Source organism: Phascolarctos cinereus, unplaced genomic scaffold (genome assembly GCF_003287225.1).
Source record: "Phascolarctos cinereus isolate Bilbo 61053 unplaced genomic scaffold, phaCin_HiC Scaffold_726;HRSCAF=1367, whole genome shotgun sequence".
Taxonomy (NCBI): domain Eukaryota; kingdom Metazoa; phylum Chordata; class Mammalia; order Diprotodontia; family Phascolarctidae; genus Phascolarctos; species Phascolarctos cinereus.
Genome location: NW_027556098.1, coordinates 355,743,522 through 355,757,628, shown reverse-complemented (window position 1 = coordinate 355,757,628; position 14,107 = coordinate 355,743,522). Strand labels below are relative to the sequence as shown.

At 42.4% G+C, this 14,107-nt stretch overlaps 1 protein-coding gene across 1 annotated transcript in view; it reads right to left on the bottom strand.

The window, feature by feature from the left end:
• CUNH1orf94 (chromosome unknown C1orf94 homolog) overlaps positions 1–14,107 on the bottom strand; it is a 62,222-nt gene that overhangs the window by 21,055 nt on the left and 27,060 nt on the right. The window contains 2 exon segments of the mRNA XM_020983719.2: positions 8,261–8,436; positions 11,371–11,637. Of these exon segments, the coding sequence (XP_020839378.1) occupies positions 8,261–8,436; positions 11,371–11,637 (443 nt within the window).

Below are 14,107 nucleotides of genomic sequence, written 5' to 3'. Positions count from 1 at the left end.
GAGAACCACAGAGGTTCATGACCAGTACAAATTGTTGAGGTAACATAACTATTTATGGTTCTGAAACTTTTGACTCCTAAGATACCTGTTTGAGTTTCTTTATCAGAGTACTCTCAAGTACTAAACAAATGGGGTCTTGAGGTCATCTGGCACTTGGAGGTTGGGCATTGCTCCCACACAGGAGGTGTGGTGAGAAACAACAGCTCCTGTTCACTGTGATGCACCTGACCAGAATCAGAAGTTAATAACTGGCATTCTGAAAAGCACTTGATGCCACAGGAAGAAGTGGATTCGCAATGGCTCCATCTTATAAGCAAAGAACACAGCAGAGGTTGATTAATCTCCTGGAGGAAGGATGCCCTAGGAAGTTTTGAGGAAGGTACAGCAGCATCGATGTGTTAGCCACAAAGATGATATTGGGTATTCTAATTCTACTCTAACTCCCTTCTTCCATCTGACTTACTGAAACAGCATAGGCCTTCCTGGGGATTTTCCACAAAATCATACACTGTTGCTCCCATGATCAAATGATTAAATATTGTCTCATGTTTGGAATCCTGAAAAGCAAGGTTTCTAAGAAGCCCAGAGAAATCATCAGGCAGTGGATATTCCAGACTGAAGGAATTTAACTTGGAACAAGAATGCTTCTCAGTGACTAGTTACTGCCTGGTCGTTTGCAGCAGCGCCATCATCAATCAGCTGTTGATAAGCTTGGGCCAGGTCACATTTTGTTAGGATCTTCCCCTCCATCAAGAACAGCAAGGAGTTGGCTGACGGCAGGCACTGAACATGGGAGCTGCCGAAGGGCCTTGTTTACAGTGCATTTGTCATCTTCCCAAAGCTTTCGGGCTTAGGTGCCCACACAATCAATGTAGTTCATGGATGTGTGACTGGTCTTCATTCGTCTCAGCTGCACTTCTAACTCTCCAGACTTTGTCTATCATGTATGCCACAGAAACCTCTTCACCCTGGGAGTTCCCGCACTTCTCATACTGGAAGTACCTTTCACCTTGGAGCCTCTTGCTCTGATCTACTGATTCCTCCCTGAACTTCAATTTTAAGGAGATCACTCAGGCCAGCCATGACTTCCACTTCAGGCTTCACCCTTGGTTCTCTAGACATTCTTTAACATCAGTTTCCTTTTATGTGTTGTCTTCTACCATTAGAACTTAAGCTCCCTAAAGGCACAGACTGTATTTCTTTCTGCACATGTTTCTACCTCCGGCATGGTATATTTGCACGCGGTGCCTGACAGTAGCAAACTCTTAATCAGTGCTAGTTGACTTGATGGCTCTAAGATGCCTTCTTTGTGTGATGCCCAAAAAAGGTTTGTGAAGTTGAGTTGAACTGAGACAAATTGAATTGAATGCTTAACATGACTTAGGGCAAAGGGCGGATTCCTAGCTCTGAGGTGAATTAGTGGGTTGGCTGGATCTAGATGGAATGATACTGGTTCTTTCTTGGAAGGGTCTAATTCCACAGAAAACTAGTGAGATAGAAAATGTTGACAACATGCTGTAGTCTGATTGTTCTCATAAAATGACTGTCTTGGTGTCTTGGTGTCTTGGAGGAGCGAAAGCTGTATTACTGGCCTCTGAACCAACTAGAAAAGCAAAGAGTTTGTACTCTACATACCTTCCATAGGGGAGACATACAGTGTATGTATTTTTCTGCTCATGTTTCTGATTCCTATGGAAGGATATTGGGGTACAATGCAAACAGCATGGGGTTTAGCCTTGGGAGACCCCAGTTCAAAACCTAGTTCAACTATTTACTACTTCCATGATCTGAGGCAAGACACTGAACCTTTCCCATCCTGAGTCTCTTCATCTATGATATGAAGGGTTGCCTCAGAAAGCTCTGAGGGACATTCTAGCTCTCAATCTATGAGGCTCTGAGTCACCTACTCTCAACTCCTGCTTCCTCTTTCCATCCCACCAACTCTTTTTTTGCTGATGCCATCTCCAAGGCCAAGTTAGAGAGGCTTCCACCTGGAAAAAGTGATAGAGCCCTGAACAGGGGCTTAACAGGGTCACAAGCTTCAATGTATACCTCCCCCTTGTGGGAAGGAGCTTTAATGGAAAAGTGCAATTTTGTTAGTACTTTTGCACCTAGCTCCTGAGAGGTATAAATCTTCTTCTGTTTCTGAAGGCTTTGGACCAGCTCAGTATTGTGGGAGTTAGTTGCCAATTGCCGCAAAGGATTGCTATCAATATCAATTGCTATCACAAAGGCTTGTAGCATACCTCAGAATACAGAATCCAGGTTCAGGGCTGTTCATGCTAAATTGAGCTGCCACTTCAGGGCTAATGGGAATGGGCCTTGGAACATCTGATTTCCACCTGCTCCTATCTATGTATCTTTCAACAAACATCACTTCCTTGCAACCATAATTCTTTCTTGTGGAGTTGCCTTTTGCACCTTATAATTCAGCGCCATGCATGGATCAGCTGGTCTAGTGAGGTGAACACACTTGGACACTAGTTTCTGATGGATATAAAATAGTTTCTTTCTATAAGGCTTTTCTGTTTCCTCTTTGGGGTGAAGAATTGGAAACTTCTTAATGAAAAATCCATCTTGGCTCATTCTGGCTCATGCTGCTCACCGCAGCAGCTTCCTGTTGGGTGACCTTGTCCATCCTGAATGCACGAGTGCCTTCTAGAAGTTGAGTAACAGGTAAAATAAAAAAAAATTGCAGATGGCATCTGTATCAATTATTAATGCAACACACTACAATAGGAGTCAATTTCCATCTTGTACTCCAAGTCATTTTAAGTACTGAGGCAAATAGTGAAGCATCTTGAGACAATGGAGCCTCTGAAAATGATCCTGAAAACTACAGAGCTTTACTCCCATGTGAAAATCAAGATGGGTGATATGAACTGTGATGGCAGTTCCTGGGCTTTCTTCTGATGGATTGTGAATGTGTTGCTTTCTCAAGGTGACCCCATCTCTTATAGAATGTGCATTCTTCAATTTGCAAGCAGAGTGTCTTTGTACTGTTTTGCAGCCTGAAGAAGGGTTGTTATATCTGAATTGATTTGCAGATATTATAGGGTGTTGCCTCTTCTGTGTTCTGTTAGCAATATTTGCAAGAGTTCAGTTGCCTACATGTTATGGACAGTGTGAAATTAGAAGATCTACTTTTAATTTCTATGACATATAGTTATTCGGTCTTACTAGCTAAGTCTTTGTTTATAGCCAATAGCATTTTAAAATTTAATTCAGAAAAGGGTTCTATTGAAGGTCTTCACTGTGATTTCTATATTCAAGGTGCTTGTGCAACCTGTGGCAGCAAGGTACAGGCAATGGGGCACAGCTAAAACAGCACTGGATTTAGAGTTTAGAGGACCTGGGTTCAAATCCTACATTTTCCATTTACCATATGTGTGATCTTGAACAAACTGCTTAACCTTGACAGACCTTCCTCTTTACCTATTAAATAAGGGGTTTGGATCTCTAAATTCCTACACAGTTTTAAATCTATGAGCCTCTATCATCTAGGAAATCCCTAGAATTGCAGTATTGAGAACAACGGCATACTACTTTTGTATTGTAAACAACAGTGCTCTCACTGAATGATTGATTACTAAACTTTTAATTTTTGAACAATGACTGGTAATGGTACTTTGAGCTTAGGAATCGTTTGTGGGTGCTGGTGAGATATAAGCTCTAATAATCCCATCATTTTATTGAATGTTTCAGTCTTAAGGAAGAAAGGACAGTGAGGGATTTTATGGCTAAATATTATGGTCCTGCCAATTGTTAGAAGCATAAAATTCTCCTCCTTAGGGTCCTCTTTTTTGTTTCCTTCAAGAAATAGGGATAGTCTCTCTTCATAGGAACCCTAAGAATGAGAATGACTGACATGAAACTCTTCAATATATCCTGGAAGTTATTTTAAGCACAGGTCACTTCAAGTTTCTGAGTGGCAAATGTATTCAATAGCTTATGAGTAGCATTTAAGAAGGGTTACTGTGCCTACAATTGTCCAGTTCTCATTTCCAGAATATACTTGGCACTCCACGTCAGTAAACAGGTGAAAGACCAGCAGACCTTTCATCATGGCAGGTTGCTTTATTGTTATAAAAGTTCCACTTAAAAAAATAAAAAGAGCTATAGCACATAATTATGTGAATTCAGAAGATTTTTTTAAAAAAAACCAAGAAACTCAAACAAAATAAAATTGTTGCATTACACTAGAGCATTCTCTAGTATGCGCTCACTACATGAAACTGGTTCTAATACCCAGAGGAGTAAAACAAAGATGGCTCTCCCTCCAAAGCCAATCTAAGCAGACGTTCAAGACTTAGATGTTGTATTTCCTTGACCAATGGGCTTTGTAATTTCACCAACTTCTGCAGAATTTTGATTTCGTTTGACTCTCTCTCCTCTTTGCTTCTCTCCCTTTCTCAACATCTTTATCTGTCACCTTGGTACTTGGAACTTCCAGTATGAAACTGGATGATTGTCAGGTACAGAAAGATTTGGAGCTCAGAGGTTGACTGTGAAGGTATTTACTTCTTTTGTAAGCACAATGTTGATCAAAATTAAAGATGGAGGAACTTCAGGGTGACACTCTGAGATAAGAATTGAATAAGCCTAGGCTAGGGATGGTTCTCACTAAAGGTAGATAGATATTCCTTATTAATCTAACTGGTTTAGGCCAGCTGTGTTGGTCCCTGCCGAAACCCACAGACAGATATAGATGAATAGAACCCCTACCAGGGACCTTTATCCTCACAAAAATCACATAGATGAGACATTATTCCCAAGACACAGACCCAAATGAGCATGTTCCAAGGGAGACAGATACTCAGATAATTGGACAATAGAGGAAAGAATTCTGGCATTATGAACAAGAGGTCCTTGCTTCACAAAGGCCTATGAACACTGTCATGATGAAGCCCAATACTATATTGGAATAAGAGCTTGACTTGGACAGAAACAGGTGATCAGACCAAATCACCAGTTTCATGGTGATCCTGTTGTTGATACTTGTAGACTACCACCCTTCTGGAAGGTTTTAAAAAAATGGACTGATTAGGACTCACTTCAGTTGCATGCCCCCTCTGACTACTCTTCCCAATCCTGTACCCTCCTGTTTGATAGCTCCCACTCCTATGTATCCTGGAATTTACTTTTGCCAAATGCCCAGAACATGCCACCATCAGGATATTGCTTTACCTCTCGCTCCTTGATTTCAAGAAAAGTTTTATGTTTGTCTTTGCACCCCCAGCACCTGGCACAATACCTGGCAGAAAACAGGCACTTAACAAATGCTTGTTGATTGACTCTTTGTATCACCTGCTGCCTTTTCACCTTCTTCCCAACAGTTAGAATGGATGTTCCTGAAGGTTCTGCCCTTGTCCTCTTCTTTCTCCTCACACTCACCCTTGACAACCTCATTCATTCCCATGGCTTCCCCTGCCACGTTTATGTGGATGACTCTATAACTCTAGCTCTGACTTATCTTCTGAGCTCTAAATCCACATCTCCAACTGCCTACGAGACATCACTACAGAGACATCCCGCTGGCTCCTCAAACTCAACACATAGCAAACCAAACTTAGGATCTTGGTCTCTAATGCATGTATTATCTTTCTCCCAAAATTTATTCTTCCTTCTGACTTCACCTTTTCTGTCAGTTGGCACAGTTCTAACCAAATTCAAACCTTTGAAAGCATGGTTCTCATTACCTTAACCTGGGGTCCCTCTAACCAACTACTCTCAGTCCCAGACTGCCAAGTACTGCAGAAGGAAGTCATAAAACTGCTTACTGTACCCATTAGAAATTCATGCTGTTGAATTTCAAATCAGCTTTCACTTCCACATGGCAATATTATATTTCCTCCAATTCAAAACTCTCTGAGTTGTTAGAGTCCTTTGAGATCATTTGGTCTAACCTATGCCTGGAACAAGAATCTCTTCAACAGTATCTTCCCCTCCCCCGCAACAAGTGGTCATTCAATCTCTTTTTGAAAACTTCAAGAGCAAGGGAGTTTCAGGGCAGACCATCTTACTTCCAAGTAATTCTAAGTGTTAGCAAGCTTTCCCTTCTATCAAATGAAAATTGCCCTCCATTTCTGATTGATTCCCTTTCACACTCCCCAAAGGGATTGGTTTAAATCTCCTTCAAGCCACACATCCCACCTTGATCTCCTTTTTTTTTTCCTTCAGCAGATGATTTTACCTCCTGCTTTACTGAGAAGATTGGGATCATCTGTTGTCCATTCTGCCATCTTTCCTCCTGTGTGCCTCAAAACCTCTCTTGGCCCTCACTCATATTCCCTTCTTTGCCCTTATCAACCTTATCTTACTTATTTGCATTTATTTAATATACTCCTTCCTGCCCCCACTGCCAATTTTTTTAAAGTCAATAAGGGCAGGGACAATTTTATTTTTTTATCTCTTCATCTCCCATATCTGGCACAGTGCCTCGTGCACAATAACTACTTAATAAATATCTTTCAAGCTTAATTGAATAGATTTGATTATTTCAAATTTCTTCTCTTTGGTGGCTCTTGACAGCCTCCCAAGTAAAATCCAAAACCCTTTGGCTGGATTTCAAGGCTCTCCCCAATCTGACACTACCTACTCTTCTAACCTTATTTCGTACTACATTCCCCACACCTTCAGCCTCAGTTTGGCTTCCTGTCTTCCATATAAGTTTTACACTTTCTCTTCTCTATGCCTTTGCTGATATCATGCCCTGTGGATAGAATAACTTTCTTCCCCTTGAATTGCCTGTTAAATTCCTACCATTTGTTTCAAATCAAGTTTAAATGTCACCTCTCCTAGAGACCAGGGACTTCTCTGATCCTCTCAGTCAAGAACAGCCTTTTCTCCCTCAGACCTCAAATAGCACTTTGTTTTTCAATTATTTGATGCATTTAGCCATAGGATTGTGTATTATACTTGTTTGAGCTGTGCCTTAGCCCCCTCCCAAACTGTAAGATCTAAGAAGGCAGGAACTATATCTGAGCTAAAGTTGATATTTTCCCCAGCTCCTACTACAGTGCTCTGTGGACAATACATGTTTAATAAATGCTTGTTGAGCTGAATTGAATCAAAGTGGCAATATCCACATCAGACATGGAGAAAAGCAAAGGATGTCATCCCTGATACTGCTAGCTCCTTACGACTAAACAGAGGAGAGTCAATGACTGCATAGAATATGGTGAGCCCAACTGGCCAGGATCCCCAATCACAGGTATAGAAGCACTTCACTCATTACACTAGGAAAACTGCCTGACAAAATCCCAGGAGAGAGAATAGATATTTCTAAAGATGGCTGAACCTTGTTTTCAGAAAGCCTGATCTCCCCAATTCAGAAATTACAAACTAGACAAAGTAGAAGTATGTATTCATATTACAAAAATATCATTCATTTTTTACAGAAAAAATTCACTATAGAATTCCTTTAAAAAGTAGATTCCTTGAGTGGATTTTGAATCATGATGTAATTTATACAGATTCAGTTCCATACTTAGATTAAGGTACAATGGAAAGATAAGGGACTTTGCTACATATACATTGACTGGTTTGTTTTGGTTCGCAATCGCACATTTATCAAGAAAGTTTTGTTTCCCCCTTGCATGGAGTCTGTCATACAAACCCCTTTACACCTTTGGTTGATGGCCAATCCCTGTGCACCTCCTGAATTTCCTGTTAACTTCCTGCCAGAGGTTGAAAATCAAGTTTAAGGGTCAACACTTCTGGGGACCCTTCTCTGATCCTCCCAATCAATAACAAACTTGTTACCAACCAAGAATGTGTGTCATTCCTCAATTAAAACCAGGAGGATGTTGGAATGTGCTTTCAATGGATGTTTCAGCCAGGCCTCCTGGTACTCTGCCCTGAAACTACAAAAGAGCCTGTTTGGAGGCACTAGCCATACTCAAGGGAGCCCTGCCATGTCTAGACATCACAGTGTGATCTGGAAACCAGACAATGAAATACTTTACTACATCTAGGTAGAAGGTCCAACTAGAGCATTCATCAGTAGCACAAAGACCTATTTAGGGGCCTGACTTGTTGAGACTTCTTGGCCTCTTTTGGCTCACTGTGTGCCATGCAGCCATAGACCTGTATTCAGGAGTGTCAAATTAGAGACTCAGGAGATCTAACACCCCTGTCCCACAGGACTTTGGAGAGGCAGGAGCATCTATGTCCAACTTGCTTATCTATGGCCCAGTCTGTGGGCAACTTTGTAGCCTGGGGCCCAGGGCCCAGGGCCCAGGGTACAAGACACAATTACCTGGTACTGTGGGAAGGTCGAGTGGTTTGTAAATACAGGAGGTGGAGGGTAATTCAGGTTGAGCCAAAGTGGCTGGTTCAGTGCTGTTGAGGTTAAGGCTGTGGCGAAGCGTGGCATGAACACATTTCCAGTATACTTGAGGTTGTTCTTATCAGCAATCGTCATTGGTGCATTGACTGTAGGACAGAAGTCAAGGGCTTCACTCAAAAAGGGGCCGGAACCCAGCAACCCTTCAGCTCAACCCTCAGCACAGAAGTTACAATTCTTAGAGGGCCAATCCTCTAAAATCCAGGTGAATATCCAAACCTCATCAGTATGTGATAACTCTGACCTGGGTTGGAGAAGATTTTGCCTCCAACTGACAAAATAAAACAAAAACCAAAAACCACCTTCTCCTTCCCTCAAAAAGAAAAAAAAACCCAAATAAAAAATCAAACATGGCTGAGCAAGTTCATAACATAAATAGAAGGGGAGTGTTTAAACTGCTTTAAATAATCAAGAAGCATTTGTCTGAATATTTTTATTGAAGTAAAAACAGTTGCCATTTTTGTCTATTCATTAAAACAAGACCCCTGAGGACCTCCATTTGTTCCTAAGAATAAAGATCACTGAATTAGAAAGACTTAACTTCAAGACCTGAATTTAAACCTTGTTCTGTCTCTTTTTGCCTGTGTGACCATGGGAAATTAGACTACAAGCCCAATATGAGTCATCACTAAGTGATACGGCAACTAAAAATCTGATGTAATCTTAGGCTGTCCAGGGTGGTAATCATTTTACTGTACTTTGCCCTGATCAAATTGCATCTCAAGTGTGTTCAGCTCTGCTTGCCACATTTGAGGAAGGACCTTGATTAGCTGTAGAGTACCCAAAAGAGCGAGCCAAAGACCTGGGCAGCTAGGTGGTGCAGTAGACATCAATCAATAAACATTTGTTAAATGCCTGCCATGTGCCAGGCATTCTGCTCAGCACGAGTCTTGAATCAGAAAGGCCTGGGTTCAAATCCAGCCACAGATACTGGATGATCCTGGGCAAGTCACCTAACCTCTGTTTGCCTCAGCTATAAAGTGAGGACAGTAATGGTACCTCTCTCGTATGGTTGTAAGGATCAAATGAGATGCTATTTACTAAGTGGTTGGCAAAATTCCTGGGATGTACTAGGCACTAAATAAATACTTGTTTCCTTTCTTCCTTCAAAAGCATGTTTTATGGTTATAGAATGAAGGAACTTGAGATGCTTAACCTGGAAAAGAAAAGATTTCCGCAAGTCTTTGTCTGCAAGTATCTGAAAGGCTGTCCTGAGGGAGAGAGATTAGACTAATTCGACTTGAACCCGAAAGACAGCATCATAAGAAGGTGACGAATATCAGATTTAGACTTCATTGTAAGTCAAAACTTCCCACCAATGAGCCCTGCCCACAAATGGAATGGCTTCCCTTGGTGATACAGTTTGCCTCCCTAGAAGCTTTCAACCAAAGGGTGGAGAAGCATGTTCTGGGTATGTTGTGGGGGGAGGTCCCTCCTAGCACTAAGATTCTTTGATTCTGTAAAGTTGTTGAGCTTCTCTGGGCCTCAGTTTCTTCATCTATTAAACAAAGAGGTTGGCCTAGAATTCACGGGTGGGGAATCTTTGGAGGCCACGTGTGGAGGTTCACTTGAGGACCTAGAGGGCCACGTATGGCCTCAAGGCTGCAGGTTCCCCACGCCTGGCTTAGATGATCCCTAAGCTTTCTCCCTGCTGTAAATGTTGGTACTGTGATCCTTGAATGGTCTTCAAGTCCTATAGGAAGGGGTGGGATTTGTTCTTCTTGGCAACTCCTCTAATCATAGAATGTTAGAGCTGGAATGGGTCAGAGAACTGAGCTGCTTGTGCTTAAAAGTATCAAAGCAGTTTCTTCTACAATATTATGGAATATAGCCTAGACTTGCCCTGAATTAGCCTGATTCAATGAGATTTTTACAGCATTATCTGTCTGAACTTCAGTACTGATTGGACTAATTGGAGGGTCTACTAGCTTCTTTGTTGGGAATAATGACTGGTTTGCTGGAAGGAGTGGCCAGTTGTCAGAGAGATTAAATATATTAGTAATAATGGAGAAAGATCCTGACTAACCATGCTAAGAACAGGAAATTCCAAACCACAGATCCAACAGTTCAATAGATAAAATTTAGCAAGAACCTACTGCATTCAAGGCTATGTGCTTGGCAGGGGGGAATATAAATAAAAAGGCCCTGACCTCAAAGAGTTTACAATCTAATAGGAGAAAAGACATTTGCACACAGGGGTGGGATAGAAAAAGAGTAACATAGGTGCAAAGGAGAGGTCCTAGCAATGTGTTACGGGAAATAAATGGGAGGAGGGGGGAGATTGGTTCTGTTCTGTTTTGTTTTTTAAGCGGGGAAATCAATGATGTTTTCCAGGAAGATAATGTGACGTGGCCTTAAAAGCGAATGGGGATTTCAACAGCCAATGCATTTGAGGGAGGAGGTTGCATATTCCAGGCAAGGCGAAACAATATGAACAATGACATAGATAAAATGAAAACAACAATTCTGTTTGGTGGGAGCCTGGGGTATACGAAGTCAGCAGTAGGAGAAGAGAAGGCTAGAAAATGTGACCACAGACAGATTTCGAACGGCCTTGAATGTCAGTATCAGTTACTCTAAAGCAAAGGGGAAACCCTTGTTACCATTTTAAATGTCTTTTTAGAAAATGTCACAGCATTATATTAGTCTGATCTTAGATTAGAACCTGAAAAATGAGGTCTCTGGGAAGAAAAAAAATCTACAAAATGAAATAAAAAAATCTATATACTGAAAAATAAAATTATATAAAATTATTGTATCAGTTTTCTGACTTCCAGGCCAATGTTCCCTTCATTGCATCAGGCTGCCTACATTTTACAGATGTGGAAAAAAAAAACAAAATGGAACTCACAGGGTCATACAGCTATTCCATTTAAAAAGCCTAGATTGGAATGGCTCTTATGTCCCTAGACTCATACCTGTAGGAGTCTCTTGTGGTCACCTGCCTAGTTCTTTCCCGCAAGGATGCTCAATGAAGCCCTTCCCTCTAGCGTTCTCTCAACCCTTCCCACCTCCCAGCTTACACTTCAGCTCCAGCCCATCCACTTCAGTTTTGCTCCGTAATCTCAGCTGTCCATCGGGATTCTTGGCTGCCCCGAGGAACTCATAAAGCAGGTTCTTTTCTGTGGGCCAAGGAGGCCTTTTGGAAGGCAGGGAGACAAACATGCTGCTGGCCTTGCCACTGCCGAGGCCCTCCTCACCACACATGTCCTTCCGGCACTGGGGCCACTGGCTGGGAACCAGGGCATCTCTGGGGGCCTTGACCAGTTCCTTGGAGTTTGGAGTCCTCTCTGTGGTGAGAAGGAAGATGAGTCAGGAGCAGCTGGGGCCTGGGAGAGCTTTCTCCCTGCCCCATGCGGCCAGAATATCCCAATGCACACATACACATGTACACACTGACCTCTGACCTCTCCAGCCATGTCATCTGCTCTGCAGCTAAACTTTCTTATATGTATTGCTTCCCTCTTTAGAATATGAGCTCATTCAAAGCAGGGAGTGTTTTACTTTTCTACTTGTATCCTTAGGGTTTAATTCCATGCTTTGAATGTAGTAAATACTTAATACCTTTTCATCCACTCATTTATTGGTTGAAGGGAATTAGTAGGAGACAAAAGACCTCAGGACACTGAGGCTACTAGTGGACACCACCACAGGGACTTTGGGAGAGCACAAAGGGCGTGGGAGGAGTCCACTCCAGGCTCTTCACAAATGCTATCAGTGTTTTATATGTTTGGGCTCTGGGACAAAGCCTCATTTTCTGTGCCCTAGTTATTCGTTCTGCTCAAATATCTTTCCTTACCTTAACCATCCTAGGGTCCTAGAAGACCTTCATCTACTTCTCCAAGGTGCTGATGCCTTCTGACTCAGCTTTTCTCCATCGTCTTCCCTGACTAACTCATCTCGTATTGATCTGTCCGTCTTCTAATACCACTAATTGACTGTACTAGTGACTGATTGTTTAGACTGATTGATAGGATATGTTCTTGGAGAGTAAATTGCCCCTTAGTGGCTCTACCCCATCCTCTTCTCTCAGAGAAGTTAACTGGCATGCTTATGGTCACACAGTTCTCAGGACTGATGGAATCCCCTGGCCCCAAGGAGGCACTGGACAGTGAGGAAGGGGAGGACGAACTGGGTCAGTGCTAAGGATGAGATGTCTCAGCTCTGCCCCAACTCAGGACAAAACTGTTCTGACTGGAGCCAGTTTGGGGTGGGGTGGGGGAGACATTTTTAGCTAAATATGTCCCCAGAGTCTCCTCCAAATGATTGTGCGTTTGCTGAGTTTTCCCTGGAGCCAATGAGCTGCAGTAACAATGCCCACTAATAATAGCAGCATCTCTCCTTCCACACACTGAGGGAGGTGGCAGGGGTTGAGGGGTGGAGGGAGGATGAGAAGGGCAGACTGGCTGGGGCCAAGGCGACTCTCGAAAATGCCTTGCCCGACTCAGCCCCCACCAGGGTCCCAAGCTCCTCTTTTGGTAATCCATTCAAAGACGGAACAGGTGGATCCCAGGAGAACCTGCCTCACTAGAATGGATTCATTCAATCATCCAACAAATCTTAATTAAGCAAAAACACAGTCTACTCCTCCTATGCAGAATTTATGAGAGGACATGGATGAGAGAGACATGGCATGAACAGCCAGGAATCTGTGTCTTTGGAGGAAATCCTACTTCTGTGGAATTAGAGATCCATTGGATTATTGAAGTGTTGGAATATCATCATTTTAAAATTTCTACTATAGTCACCTGTGTAGCTGTCTTCTCTTCCCTCATTGAATTGTTAAGCTCTTTGGAGGCAGGGACTGGGTCTTATTTAACTTTTATGTCTCCTCAAGTCCCTCCCACTGTAGTGGGCCCATGATGAATGAATGAATAAGTGAATGAAGACCCCATTATGTGCTAAACCTTTTGCTGGGCACTGGGATATATTCTGAACAGGACCCAGATTTCTGACACCTCCCCACCCTAATCACTAAACTCTAGCTCACCCTGTGAACCTGGGATGCAGATGATCCTTGGGAAATTTCTCCTTTTGACTTCAGGCAGCAATGGATTTGAACCCACAGAGGTACAGTACAGAGACATTCACTGTCCTCAGAGATGACAAAGGAAAGTGAACAATACGAACTAGTATTTATTTAGCTTCTTCTGTTTTGCAAAGCACTTCACACATACTCCCTTATTCCATGCCCTTTTGAGTTAGATAACACAGATATTGTTATTATGCCCATTTGTGTTTTTTTTTTGCCCATTCATAGAAAATCACTTACCCACAGCCACACAGTTAACAAGGGTCAGGGCTGTGACTTGAGCCAAAGTCTGTCCTAACTCCAAATCCAATGCTCCTTACCTTATATCATGCTAATCTATAATCTCAGGTCATGAAAGAGGATTTTTTTTCACTTTGAAATGCAATATATGAGACACAGCCTTGTGGAGTGGAAAGAACCCTGGCTGGGGGCCAGGAGACCTGGGTTCTAGTCTCAAGTCTTCTCCTGATTTGCTCTGGAATTTTGGTCAAATCCTTTTCTCTTTCTGTGCCTGAGTTCTTCATCTGAAAAATGGAGAGTTGCACTAGGCATTCTCTTGTCTCCTTTCCAGTTCAAGTATGCTATATTTCTGTGTCTGAGTCCAAATCCTTTCATCTCTAAAATATGGCACATTCAAGAGAAAGCATGGTGGGATGCACTTGGAGGCAGGAGCCTCCTCGCTCTGATGCACTGATGATGCTTCAGCTTCCTCAAGCCCCTTTCCCACT